Source organism: Taudactylus pleione, unplaced genomic scaffold, assembly GCF_031769625.1.
Source record: "Taudactylus pleione unplaced genomic scaffold, aTauple2 ptg001060l, whole genome shotgun sequence".
In the NCBI taxonomy this organism is placed as follows: Eukaryota; Metazoa; Chordata; class Amphibia; order Anura; family Myobatrachidae; genus Taudactylus; species Taudactylus pleione.
In genome coordinates, this window is record NW_028285461.1 from 35733 (window position 1) to 49814 (window position 14082).

Consider the following 14082-nt stretch of genomic DNA (forward strand, 5'->3'; position numbering starts at 1 on the left):
GGACGAGATTTGTGCGATTTGCAGCAGGATGCAAAGTAAACTTGTGGAAGGTGGAAGAAAGGTAAAAGTATTAATAAATAAGTTTTCAAACCTTGACTGTTCCCTTCAGAAAATAAGACACACGAAAAAACAAAACAAAATAAAAACGATTACTACTTTGGGCTTCAGGTAATGATACAGTAGGAGTTTGGGGAGCTCATGATAAATGGTATGAGGGCACAGTGGCTAGTATTGCAAACAGAAAAACAACACATTACATTCAGTGGGGGTTACATGTAGCACATAATATAATGTCACAATGCTTACATGTAGACAGGGGAAACTCATATACATCACACAAAAGTGTCAAATTTTATTTATCTGGGTTCCTTCATTATCTATTAGGTTGATGACATCATGGCGACACAAGACCAGTCATTTAATACAGGAAAGTCCACAAGCAAACACAGGATTATACACACACAGTGGGATGCTTTTAGGGTCGCCGTGAGTTCTATTGGAACCCCAGTACTAGGAAGCACGGCCACATTGTCTTTATACCTGTCCCCCCAACCTGCGTTCAACTCTGCCTTGGTCCCAATGTAGAAAATATAAAAGAACCTAGATCCTATTGGTACTAAATATGAGCCAGTGCTACATGGAACATGTTGTAAAGCGACTCATTTATCCACTAAAGTGCCTGATCCAATCCAGCACTTGTTGAATCTGTGTGTTGCAAATTTTGCTGGCGTTTCAACTAATTAATTACTGGCATGGGCCACTGTACTGGGTACCATTTCCACTCTGCCTGGCTGGCATCATGGATGGTCCATACAAATCAGCAGTGGCAGCGCCATTACCCACATGCTAGTTAATACCCATGACCAGTGGAGACTACGAAGGGGGATCTGTAGCAGGGACGCCATCACAATACCGACCGCGGGGATTCCGGTGCTCAGAATGCCGGCGCCAGAAGCCCGACACCTGTCAGAATCCCAGCGCCGACATCCTGAAGGAAAGTAGCGAGGTTAGGGTTAGGCACTAGGGGGAAGGTTAAGGTTAGGCACTAAGGGGGGAGGGTTAGGTTTAGGAAGAGGGAGAGTTAGGGTACCGACCAACAGGGGTGAGTATCCTAACCCTGTTGGCATGCCGGCGTCGGGATTCTGACCGCCGGGATCCCGGAGCGCTGACATTCCATACCCAACCACTGTAGCATGGTCCAAAATTCAAATAGGGGAGCAACACCAACTGCCAGCGGTGTTTGGCAGCATTTGGGGGGACAGTTAGTGTGACTTCCCCATTTAAATTTTGGACCTCATTGCAGCCCCACCTAATGAGGATGATTTTTTTTTTCTTTCTATTTTTAATTGTATGAGAGGGAAACTGTTATATTATAGAGGGGTTTTAGGTAAAGCAAACCTAACAGCGAATGTTTCTACAAAAACAATTCAGACATTTTCTAAAAAAACGTACCTCGTGGTTATGAGCGGGTTGGGTGTATCTGGGCGCAAGAAAACGGGACATAAACCTGGTGCTTACACTACTGGTACAGAGCCAGACGCATCTTCAGCATATAGGGGTAAATACGGGCAGCATTTTTTTTTTTGGGTGCCTATGTGGCCATCTCCGCATTAGGGCCGCCGTAAGCATATGTCGCCATCAGCACGCAGAGCCAAACGGGAAATTTTATGTGTATTTGGGGAGCAAAATAAGGGAGTTACGGAGTAATACCAGGTGTGTAAACGTGCATTGTAACCTATCCCCGTGTTCCTTTCTCTGTACTGTACACATTAGCTACTGTACAGACAACATTAAGGCAAACAGAATCGTCACTTACAAGAAATCGGAGCAGATAATCCTCGCATTACAGCTGCAGGAGTTGTACACAGAAACTGGCATAGCAAAGTCACTGGCAGGCAAATATGAGCTTCTCTAAACACAGCTAATAGACAGGAGTACTGGAGCGTAGACTTCCCCTAATGCACGAGACCTATTGTATCCTGGGAATATGAAATCTGCAAGGTGTTTTGTTTTCCTATTACTCACTTGCTCTTCCTCAAAGCCGGTTAGATCCCACCTGTAGTTCAGCCTCATCTGTCGTCTCTTCCAGTGCTCCATGAAGGTGGCAGCTGTAAAGAGACAAAGACACTGGGTGTCATTCACTGAACAGTTACTTAATTAAGAAACGGAGTTTATAATTAGTAGCCTAATAACCTAGTGATGGAATATGGTGATAATGGACAGGATTATGGTGTGCCGGGAAACTTCTCATTTGGACTATGACGGATCAGTAATTAAGATTTAATTTTATATTGTGTGCATGTTTTATGTTTACTCTTTTTATATAATGGTCAGGGGTCTTCAGGACCTGCATACATTGCACTGGGACCACTGGCGTGGCAATACGCTGTCAACATAGGGATCACAATCCTCTACATTAGCCTGGTCCATCATTCCAGGGTTCTTTGCAGCTGCCACAATAGGTGGGCCACATTTGGCTATGGCAGGCTGACCCCCATGCTCTCTGTTATAGTGGAAACCAGCCCAGGCTGTCTCCTAATATTGTGTCAGTTTCCATTGCAGAAAGTCTAGCTGCCCATCAGATGCATTATGCTCATGTAGCTGTCCCTGGGAGGACATGCCTGGGCGAAGGAGAATGGCGCTGACAATTAACGAAGAGCGGCATTAGATTCTAAGGGGTATTTTGAGATGGGAGCAGACCAGTGATTGTGAGTGCATGGATAAGGAATGAAGTTACAGTCATTTATGGCATAGCCATATGTAAGTTGTGGGTGTGGTATATTAAGTTGACATTAGAGCTTGATCCAATATGGTGCAAAGGGGTCGAATTGACGGGGTGTGATATGAGATAGACAGTAATTAGTTAGACAATGTCTAGATAGACACCAGACGTTAGACAGGGAAAAGAGTTCGACATGGAAAAAAGTCAGAAACACTAAAGTTAGACATGTAAAAAGTTCGACAGGTACAAAAGGTCGACAGGGTCAAAAGGTCGACACAAAAATGGTCAACAATTTTTTTTTTTTATCCCTAATCTTCACCCTAGTCTTAACCCTAACCCTCCCCTCGGTGCCTAACCCTCCCTCCTGGTGCCTAACCCTAACCCGAACAAAAAAATAAAAAAAAAGTGTGTCAACCATTTTTGTGTCGATCATTTTCATGTCGACCTTTTGTACCCGTCAAACTTTTTACATGTCTAACTTTAGTGTGTCTGACTTTTTTCCGTGTCGAACTTTTATCATGGTCTAACTATTGACAGTCTAACATCTGGTGTCTATCTAGACATTGTCTATCTAATTACTGTCTATAGTCGGGAACCCGAATTGACGTTGCAACGATGTAGAAACGACAGCAATGGCATAGCAATTCGCCACCCAAGGGAATGTCACCCCGGGCTCTTACCTTTGTATTCAGCCCTATGGTGCTCTGAACAGAAATTTGCGAGAATACAGGGGCGCTCACTCGCATGTACGAGTAATTCACTTTCAACTGGCTCGAGCCCCTAGAATGTCGACATGGCCATAATGCCGACATGCATTGGCATGTCAAGATTGACCACGTTATCATTTGTGTTGAGACTGATGAATTCTCGACATGAATAGAATGTCAACAAAATGTCCCAAGTGGTGACTTATATGGTGCGGTGGCTCCAGCAATATCTTCCGGGTCCAGCGGTCAGGTGATGACTACTTCCGGCAGATACAGCGCCAGTGGCAAACGCAGGATTTCTAGAGGGGGGTTTCCAAATGCTTGATTTTAGAGCGAGTGTGGCCAGTCCATGAAGAGGGCATAATTACCACTTATCCAGCTTTAATATGTGTCATACAAAGTGTATTATGTGTCATAATTCCAGCATATACAGGACCAGTGATCACAGTAACCCATTAGATGTGGCAGTAGGGCCATCCTGCCTGAGCTCAATGTTTTTATTTTAGATGTGGGCACCATTCCAGGGCATGGGAGCAAGTTCGGGAGTCTGGGGGAGCAGCAGAATGACCTAGCACTGCCCTGGTCATATACAGTATGTACATATTGGGCTCTATAGCAGCACATCCCTAACAGTGCATGTTTTCCAGATCCCCTAGTTGGTACACAGGTTATTTATTACTGACCGATACATGTTAAAAGATCCACAGGTGGTGCTAATTATTTCATTTATGATACTGAGAAGAACATGCAGCGCTAGTAAAATTCCATTATATTACTATTTCTATTGTGGTCATGGTGTGGGCTGGGGAGGGGGGTTTCCAGGCAGACAGAACCCCCCCTGCGTTTGCCTATGAGCGCCTAACCCTAACCCCCCCCCCCGGTAACTTGTATGTAGGACTATAGATATACTGTCTAAAGAGTGACTAAAATCTATATGCAACACAAATCACCACACTGCGATTTCATCATTAGATCCCCCGGGAGCATTTCATAGCCTGAGAAAGCACATGAGAGATTCAGCAGCCTTATACAGCTTTCTGCAGCAGATACCACCCCAAACATGTCCTGTGAGCCATGTAACATACATCAGGCATATGCTGTAAGGACACATGTGACAATGTACTGATAACTGGTGCTCTGCACAATTCATTTCTCAAATTACATTTCAATGGCTCGCTGAATGCACTGGCTCCCGACCAAACCCCTTGTATGAAACCAGATCAGAGATTATGTGAGGCTCTTTGAAAAGGGCTCTTTGTAAATTAGCACCAGTGTCATTGTACTTGGCGGGTAGATGCTCGGCAGCATCACTACTACAGATGCACTTGCTGGGCGCGGGGCACAAGCCTCTCGGTGGAATCACTTAGAACGCGGGAGGCTTATTTAGTTTAGATACAAACTTCCCAGCTCCATCCTTCACTCATGTCACAGTAGTATATACACAGAGCCGCAGTCTTTAGACTTTGTGGCACTGTACAAAAGCTTAACATCTTGTAAATGTAACAAAGCCAAATACAATGAATGCATCTGAGATAAAGAAGGTCTCCGCGGCTGGCGTTTGTTGGGATTTTATGCTGCACTAGCTGCTGTCCCTGGCACTGCCTGGGGTTCTCTCTCCCTGGGAGAGATGTATCAATCCTTGGAGAAGGATAAAGTACCAACCAGTCAGCTCCTGTCATTTTTCAAACACAGCATGTAAAGTGACATTTAGGAGCTGATTGGTTGGCACTCTTTCCAAAAAGTTTGATATATATCTCCCCCTCTTTATCCTAATTGAATAAAGTACACGGTATGCGTTCGGCATCCCTGCGGTCTGGATGCCGATGCTCCCATTACCGGCACCAAAATCCTGACGCCGGTCAAGCCCAGCGCCGTCATCCCACCCGCCGGGATACCTAAGGTAAGTATCGGGGGGGTTGCGTGCGGGGTAAGGCACTAGAGGGAGAGTTAGGCACTAAGGGGAGAGAGTTAGGCACCGGGGAGGGGGGAGTTTAGGTTCAGGCACTAGGGGGGTGGGGGATGGAAGGGGCTTTTAGGTTCAGGAACCAAAGAGGGGGGTTAGGGTAAGGAGAGGGGAAGGGTTAGCATACCGACCAACATGTGTCGGTATGTTAACCCTTTCGAGATGCTGGCGTTGGGACTCTGACAGCCGGGATCCCGAGCGCCGGTATCTCATACTGATTCCCAGTACACAATCTGATTAGGAGGAGGAGGAGGAGGAGGAGGAGTAACTGTTTGAACATATTCTAAGACACTTCTCACCGCTTCCTATACGGTTATGGAACATACTAATGTGATCTCCAGTGATAGAATAGTTGCATCTTATTTCTGCAATAAGCTCCATGATAAGAGACAATTAAACTGTATTCCTCTCATTTATTTATTATTCCAAAATACAATTTATTAAATAACGCAAATCACAAATGCGTGCCACCTACTGGTCTGCATTGGTTCTATAGAATATGTTGCAGAGCCGGATTAAGGGGAGGGGCCCACCTCCTTCAGCCAGTGTGGGCCGGGATCAGGGCAATCACCCCTTCCCATAACACTTTTTTCCAGCCCACCACCGCTAGCTGCTATACAGCAGCGCAGTGGCATATCAGGCATGGAGAGAGCAGGGGCTACAGCTCTGAGAAGCAGCCCCCCCCGGACCCACCCCAGTCCAGCACACAACAGCGCGTGTTGGCCTTGGGAGTGGGGCTGCACTGCTATATAGCAGGCAGTAGTAAAGTGTTACAGGGGTCGCTGCTGATCCCTCCCTTCCCAACCGGATCTGCCCATGCCTTTGAACCATTAAGTTACAGCTATGGAGCTGTAAGCAGGAATGGGAGGGGAGGTGTCTGAGTAGGAGGATGGGAAACACTGCACCATGGCACCATGGGAGATGGCAGGGGGTGGAACTGATACAGTGCTCAGAGGGAGGTGGACACACATGCACTATATTTTGTGCTCTAGTCTGTATCTCCGTGTGACCCTGTATGTGTCTTAGGCCATCATGTGTATGTATCACCCTATGTATTTCAGGGTTGAGCTGGAAGTAACATCACTGACACAGGTGGGAGGGAGTCAGAGGTCGGACTAATTACATTCCAACATAATTTATATCAGCTGTCTATTTTATTATATACATTAGATATATGTTAACCCCTCGCAGTTGTATTTAGTAGGACGCGTGTCTGTAAAGAGACCCTGGTACTACTATCAAATGGCATATTATAATATACTCACACATGCGCACACATACATTCTGCCATGATTATCATGCTCTAGTGTTTCTCAAAGGAAATGTCGCTCGAATCTAGCTGGGAACAGCTCTCCAGCATATGGCAAACACAGTAATTGTTAAAGAGGCAACTCCATGGAGAAGGAATGATCTCCGGGGATGTACGGGGAGCTAAATGCTAACAGATGTGTCATTTTCATCCTCGTGCATATAAAAATATAGAAATAGAATAAAGCTTGGATTGTGAAATAAGGACAGTAAATAAAGATCCTAGAGGGACACGTGAGGACGGGCGCGGAGGGTGGTGGGAGATTCCCCTGGCACTGTCGTGGAAGGAGATGGACATTTCAGAACATGAGAAATGTACATCGATCGGAAGTGCCGCTGCAGCTGGGACACTTTCTCAGATGAAAATAAAATGTATCTCCGGCTACTTATTTAACAAATGGTCGTGTTCCAAAATGACATAATCCTGGGAACAATCATTGATGCGCATCAGCCGGGATCTTGTTCTCTCGTGCAAGACAACGCGAACACTTCATCACTTCTACCCCTAACAGGACGCAAAATAGAAAGCAGCAACCTAATTGGCGGACAGGGAGACTCTGTAAGGGAGCATGGGGCACAGATTGAAACACATCATAAGACATGGGCGTAACTATAGCGGGTGCAGGGGGTGCCTATGCTATGGGACCCACTTCCAGGACCTGGATCCCCGCGTCTAGAGTATATAGAGTTTGGCCTATTTCCCAGGCTAAAAGGGGGACTCATTGGTGCTCATATAGGTGGTATTCTCTGTCCCTCCCTGTCAGTAAAGTGACACACTGGTATGATCCATCTCCCTCTGTACTAATCGGTGAGCCCGGCGATTGCAGCCATTGTGAAGATAACTGGGGGTCCGGGATTGAGCTCTGAGAGTAGCACTGTCCCAGAAAGGGACACAGAGCTGGATTCTGAGTTGGGAATAAAGCAAGAAAGAGGAAGTAACTGTATCTGGACAAATAATGTAGCAATGCAAGGGTTGCAATTACATTGTTTTGCATGCATGTTACATACTGGCTGATGTAGTCCATAAATGCTGGATAGCTTTATTATATTACACTGCAACTTAGATTTACGTTCAGACACGCCCCTCCCACATCTAAATCTCTCTGCACATTATACATCTGCCCCACCTGCAGTGCAGCATGGTGTCACCAAGGTGCACAGTTACTTGCACTTTCTTGCTTTTATTCCCAACTGAGAATCAGGCCTAGAATGGCAAAATGAAGATCTCCATTCAAAGTGGAATTTCCGGCATTTAGGAAATATTCCCCTTATATAGGAGCTGGTTGGGCCCCCGCCCCCTCCTCCCGTTTTTTAAAAATACTGTAAACTGCCTCTAGGCCCTGCAGATGTGAGGCTGCTATGTGAGATTCAAAAGCTGGCAATAAAGATGGAGCGCTTGAAACATCGCCATTGGCAAAGAAGGTGACATAACATAAGAGGTCAATTTGATATAATATTTTAGATGTCTATGTAGTATAAGGTTGCCTAGTGGGGTGACATTTCAATTTTCAGTGGGTGCTATGTAGTTATAATAGTACAGTACGGGTGGTGTGTGTAGTGGATGTTTTAATGTTACTGGGCACTGCAATGTGGCATAATCTGAACCGGGGCACTGCAATGTGGCATAATCTGAACCGGGGCACTGCAATGTGGCATAATCTGAACCGGGGCACTGCAATGTGGCATAATCTGAACCGGGGCACTGCAATGTGGCATAATCTGAACCGGGGCACTGCAATGTGGCATAATCTGAACCGGGGCACTGCAATGTGGCATAATCTGAACCGGGGCACTGTAATGTGGCATAATCTGAACCGGGGCACTATAATGTGGTATTATTTGAACTGGAGGTCACTGTAGTGTAATACAATATGACCTGGGGCACTGTAATGTGGCATAATATAAACTGGAGGGCACTAATGTAACAATATGACCTGGGGCACTGTAATGTGGCATAATATAAACTGGATGCATTATAATGTGGCATAATCTGAAATGGGGGCACTATAATGTGACATGAATTCAGGTCATTACAATGTGGTACAATATGAACTGGGGTCATTACAATGTGGCATAACATGTACTGGGAACACTTCAACGTGGCAAAATATGAACTGGAGACACTGTGAATTTAGGGCACTCTGTGGTATAATCTTAACTAGGGCAGTATTATAGGTCATAAAATTAACTACGACACTACTATGAGGAGTAACATTAAGGAGAGCACTACTATGGTTCATCAAATGAACTAGTACACTAGCCGTAGGCATAAAATTAACTATGGCACTACTATTGGTCATTAGTTGGACAACCACAATGGAGAGGTGTCTCTTGAGAAGCATTGGGGTGTGGGCCCTTTCCAAATGTTGCTATGGGGCCCACAGAGCTCTAGCAACACCTCTGCATCATAACCCAACCCAGCAAATTGGATGGTTTACGTCAGACATGTGAAGTGGCTGATTTAGTGGAGGCAGCCATTCTGTGGGCTGAGCCAATAGTCAGGAGACTTCAGCTAACCAACACTAGGAACCAGTATAGTGACTGAGGTATGAGGCACTGCATAGATGCTGAACGAATGATAAGTAGCAGATGCATGCTTTATTAATGAGGTATAATAGTGCATGGTCCAGCCTAGTATAGACCCATAGGGACCAGCGATGACGCTTTAGCCTCCCAGAATAAACTGAAATATGAAATTATGGACACGAATACATGAATACGCTTCCCATATGCTCTAATCTGGAATAGTACAGCATCATCGTTACATATCATTCAGGGGATTCCTTACCCCACAGAGCCATAAAGACGGAGAAGAAGACTGTAGCTGGGTTGTCAAAGAGATGGCTGGCACGGGCGGTGGCACAGGCAGAGCTGATCTTCCAGTAGGCACATGTCTTGTCACATAGGGGGCACATAGTAATATTGGTCCGCTGGTCACACATTTCCATGCTGGGAAAATAAAGAAACATGGTTTATACAGAAGGATTAGGGGCCCCAGTCAGGTCCAATGTATCCTATTTATATTAATAAACAAATGGGTCTCTGCTATAAAAAAATACAACTATATAAAGCAGTAATGAGCGACAGGAGGCCCCTCTGAGCCTCCACTTGCCTGCAGCCCCTTCATACTTGTTTGCTATCGCTTATAATGCTTATTTAAAAGCCCTACTGATATGTAATTATGGATAGGTGTCTTATTACTTAAATGTATTCATTTAACTAAACCTAGATTAAGGATCATTTGCTGCCCTTTTAAAAGTTAGAGGGCCACCAGATGCAGCCCCCCCCCCCCGAAGTGTATCCGGCTCCCGAACACTGACGTAGACTGAAAAAGCTTCCAGCCCTTAATTCTCCATAGGTGCACTTTAGCTGGTCCATGTGTTGATTCTACAAATGATCCCTATGACTGTGTAAGGGTCTGTCAATCATGAGTCTGCTGCAGACAATTAAGTGCGAATCCTTTATTAGAGGATTAGGTTAGATAAAAGGGAAACGAGTATGAGGCTGCTGCCCTGGCTGTACAGCTGATCTGTATAAAAGGACATTGTTGTACAGGATGTTTGCCCTCAGATTGTCAGTATTAAACCATCCTTGGTTGCCTGGTTATACACTGCTCACAACGCTGCTTTCATTTCTCCTGGCGCCTGTGTCAGATTCAGGTCTTACAGTCCTGTTTCACATTCTCTCGTGCGCCGGGGATACATCACCATGTATTATGCCCTCTATCAAACACTTACACACAAATATTTCTCTTATACTGCTATAAATTGTCCTCGTATGAAAGCCAGAAAGAGGAGGGGTACTAGACCTTTTCTGCCAGGGCTTTAATTAGGTTTGTAAATCAGTACTGCAACCCATAGCTCAATGTTTCATTAGCAATGCACTAACCTTTTAATTACTTCACTGTCTACAAATTAAGTAATTGGTTGATAAAAAAAGATAATAAGGGGGAACTGGAGACATGTATAAAAATATTAAAATGTGATTAGTAATATAGGGCCTTATTTATCAACAAGTTTTATCAAACAACGACGAGTGATCAGACTCAATGCTTATGATAAATGGTGCTCCAGCCAAAGCGTGCCATCACTCGTTGCGTATGATAAATGGTGCTCCAGCCAAAGCGTGCCATCACTCGTTGCGTATGATAAATAGGCCCCATACTAGCATACGTGCCTATCCTCCCGGAATTTGCGGCAGCCTCTCGATTTTTCGGGTAACCCCCCGCATCCCCAGCAGGACAGGCACTTCTCCAGCATTCTGCTGACTTCCTAGTGAAGTAGGCGGAATGGGGAGACTTAGCGGCGATCGGTGGGTGCGGGAGTTGGGAGCGGGGCCTAATGATGCGATCCTAGGAGAATCGCGTCATTTAGCCCCACCTCCTAATTAAAATGTGCGCCATGGCGTCGAATTGCTGTTAAGGAAACGGGGCTTAATGACGCGATTTCAGCTGGCACCACCCCCAACTCCACCCCCCCAGGCTTCTCCCGGGGAGGAGAAATACGGTCGGCAAGTACGCCCCATAGTTGGCAGCAAGGAATAGGTTTGTGGAGGGATGATTGTGGTGACCTATCCTAAATGCAGTGGCAGCACTGGGGTCCACGTCACCCAGTGCACCAAATAGAGTCCCACACGTGTGCAAAAAGGGATGTGGTCTTGTGGGAAGGGGCGTGACTTTGCAGCATGACCTGGTTTTCATCACTCTGGGGGCGTGCCTAACACTCCCGGAGATGCATGCCGACCTGCTCCTAGATACTCTTCCCGCACTGCAGGCTCCTCCTCCGTGACCAGGAGCCGAGCGCTACATATGGAGAACGCAACATATTGGTGTCACCCCCTCTGTGTGCTATGCACTCCTCACCAAAACACAGTCATTACGGGGGATATTTTGCAGATCTTCAAACAGGATATCCAAGAACCTAGAGTGGTACCTTGGGATGTCGTAATCTACAGTAGCACATCCGTAAAGGAATACGATAATCCCGACGAGGGAAGCTGGAATAAGCATCTGAGTGTACACTCCCAGCCAGGCAAAGTACAAGGCAATCTTCTCCCCAAAATATTTCCTGAGAACAAATGAATGAGAACATGTACAACATAGAAGAACCGTGCTTCTTCCGAGACATTCTCGCACTAGTTCGGGACCCCCCCACATGACGGCATGGCACTTACCGGACCAGGTCGATGGGTTGATACTTGTAGAACACGCCGTAACTGGCCCACTCGTCGCACAAGAGCTGAAATATAACGTAAAAGTGGTTATGAGACCATACAAATATTGGCACCATGAGTGAAGCCAACGTGAGGTTGGACTGTAAATCCCACCTTCCGTTCTGAGGCAGCAAACAAGACTATTGTTTCTGTGTATACATAAATACCGACATTTGTGATGAAACAAAAACATTTAAAAAATCAGGAACCACCAGAGTGGAACTTCTCTTCTTATGCTCTTTGCATGAAAAGTATTTTATACTATGGGACTCTGGAGCACAGGAAAGCCAGAGCTGGGAAGAGCCACATACATAAGTGCTCTGTAACAAATGTGTTAAATTATCCAGTGTCACAGTTTTTGTCCTATTGCCTGGGTTCTGTAAAGCTGCGGAACGCTATATCATCGGGGATTACAGCCTTGTGGATTTTGGCCAGTGTGAAACAATGAAGCACATCTGCAAAGAGATCTCCTGTTGGTTTACTGACAGTATCCGCCAGAAAACACCCCTTTAATAGCACAAAGGCATCAATGTTTAATTTTCCCATCAATCTGAGAACACCCACGCTGAACTCATGGTAAAGGTTCAGAACAAGTAACGGGTAACAAGGGATAAAAAAACAGAAACATACATCTCTTATATCTGTGCCGATGACAGAGATTGCATATAATTAGAGGATGCTACCTTAGACATTAAGGAATTATGTATCCCCAATACTTCTAGCTCTCCCAGCTCTATTTAGCTTTAGTTGTGAAAAAAGGGTCACTTGTGATTGGCAGAGCTGGGGACCTCATTCAGAGTCGGTCGATGCGGCCGCACGGTCGTGCGGGAAAAGGGGCCAGATATGCAAATGATTCCCTCGCAAGTTGCATCCCTAAGTTCGGATCGGTAGCTGGCCGACCAAGGGGAGGAAGCGGCCGGAATTTAAAAAAAAAATACGCCCCCTTCTCGTACGCATTGCACGTCATCTCCGGGCATATAAGGATTAATCGAGACCATCGCGAACCATCGGAACTGGTCGTAGAGCTTAAGGTTGACCATACCCTCTCTTAAGGGAATTGGTATGAAATACCGTCGGCCGCATGGCCGGCGGTTCGATTCCCGTCAGCGGCAGCCCGACAGAAGCAGAGAGGGCGATGCAGCGGAAGCCCGACAGCACTGGAAATCCCGATCGTGGATAGGTAAGTATCCACTAACCTAACCTAACCCCCCTAACCCTCCTTAGGGGTGCCTAACCCTAAGCCCCCCCCCCCGGGGGTGCCTAACCCTAAGTCCCCCCCCCCGGGGTGCCTAACCCTAACCCTCCCCCTAGCCTAACCCTAACCCTCCCAGGGGGGTGCCTAACCCTAAGTCCCCCCCGGGAGCCCTAAACCTAACCATCCCCCCCGCGGCTGTCCGCTCGCGGCGCCCGGCATCACTACGATCGTGATGCTGGGCGCCGGTCTCCCGGCGTCGGGGAAATGCGGGCGTCTACATCTAGACGCCCGGCATTTCACCCTTGCCAGGATAAGACAGTCGGGAAGCTGCCTGCCGGTATTTAGGCAGTCGGCTTCCCGATTGCCTCCCCTCTTAAGCTCTACGATCATGTCAGTGTAAAAACCTCCCATGTCACATGTGCCATGACACTACTTTGTTAATTATGCACTCCCATAAACCGTATGCACTCCCATAAAACACCGTTCGCATAATTAGGCACGCCTGCGTTCGGATCTCCACTCCCCCGTTTTCAAGCACCTTCCCCTGTTACCACCCACAAACCCCTCAATATGTCACTCAAACTACCAACCTGGCTGTGTTCAAGGAGAGAGAAATTTCTGATCGTAGCGGCTAGTTTGCGCATGCGCATTGCGAACTTTACGCATGCGCAGTATAGCGGACATCGATGGCGTACGACCGTGCGGCCCCTTCGACCGACTCTGAATGAGGTCCTGGTTCTCAAAAAAAAATCTCTGTCCAACAAGTTCAGTGAAAGGAGGCAAGAAATAGAAATCCAGCTTTGCCAAAACAAGCGTTATACCTGCAAATTAATTGCCGACCTGGTTGTTAAGCAAATAGACAAAACTAGATCTTCCCATGCCATCCATTGTTAAAGGTATTTATTTGCTTTACAGAAAGCATGTGACAAGTTTGAAAACCACCGATTTCAAATATTAAGTAACCTAACAATAAAAC

General features: G+C 46.3%; 1 protein-coding gene across 4 annotated transcripts in view; it reads right to left on the reverse strand.

Moving 5' to 3' along the window:
• ANO1 (anoctamin 1) overlaps positions 1–14082 on the reverse strand; it is a 194258-nt gene that overhangs the window by 25598 nt on the left and 154578 nt on the right. For all 4 annotated transcript variants that reach the window (XM_088461501.1, XM_088461500.1, XM_088461502.1 and 1 more), the window contains 4 exons: positions 11873–11937; positions 11632–11766; positions 9489–9649; positions 2026–2108 (listed from right to left, as the gene is read on the reverse strand). In XM_088461501.1, the coding sequence (XP_088317627.1) occupies positions 2026–2108; positions 9489–9649; positions 11632–11766; positions 11873–11937 (444 nt within the window). The remainder of the gene's footprint in view (positions 1–2025; positions 2109–9488; positions 9650–11631; positions 11767–11872; positions 11938–14082) is intronic.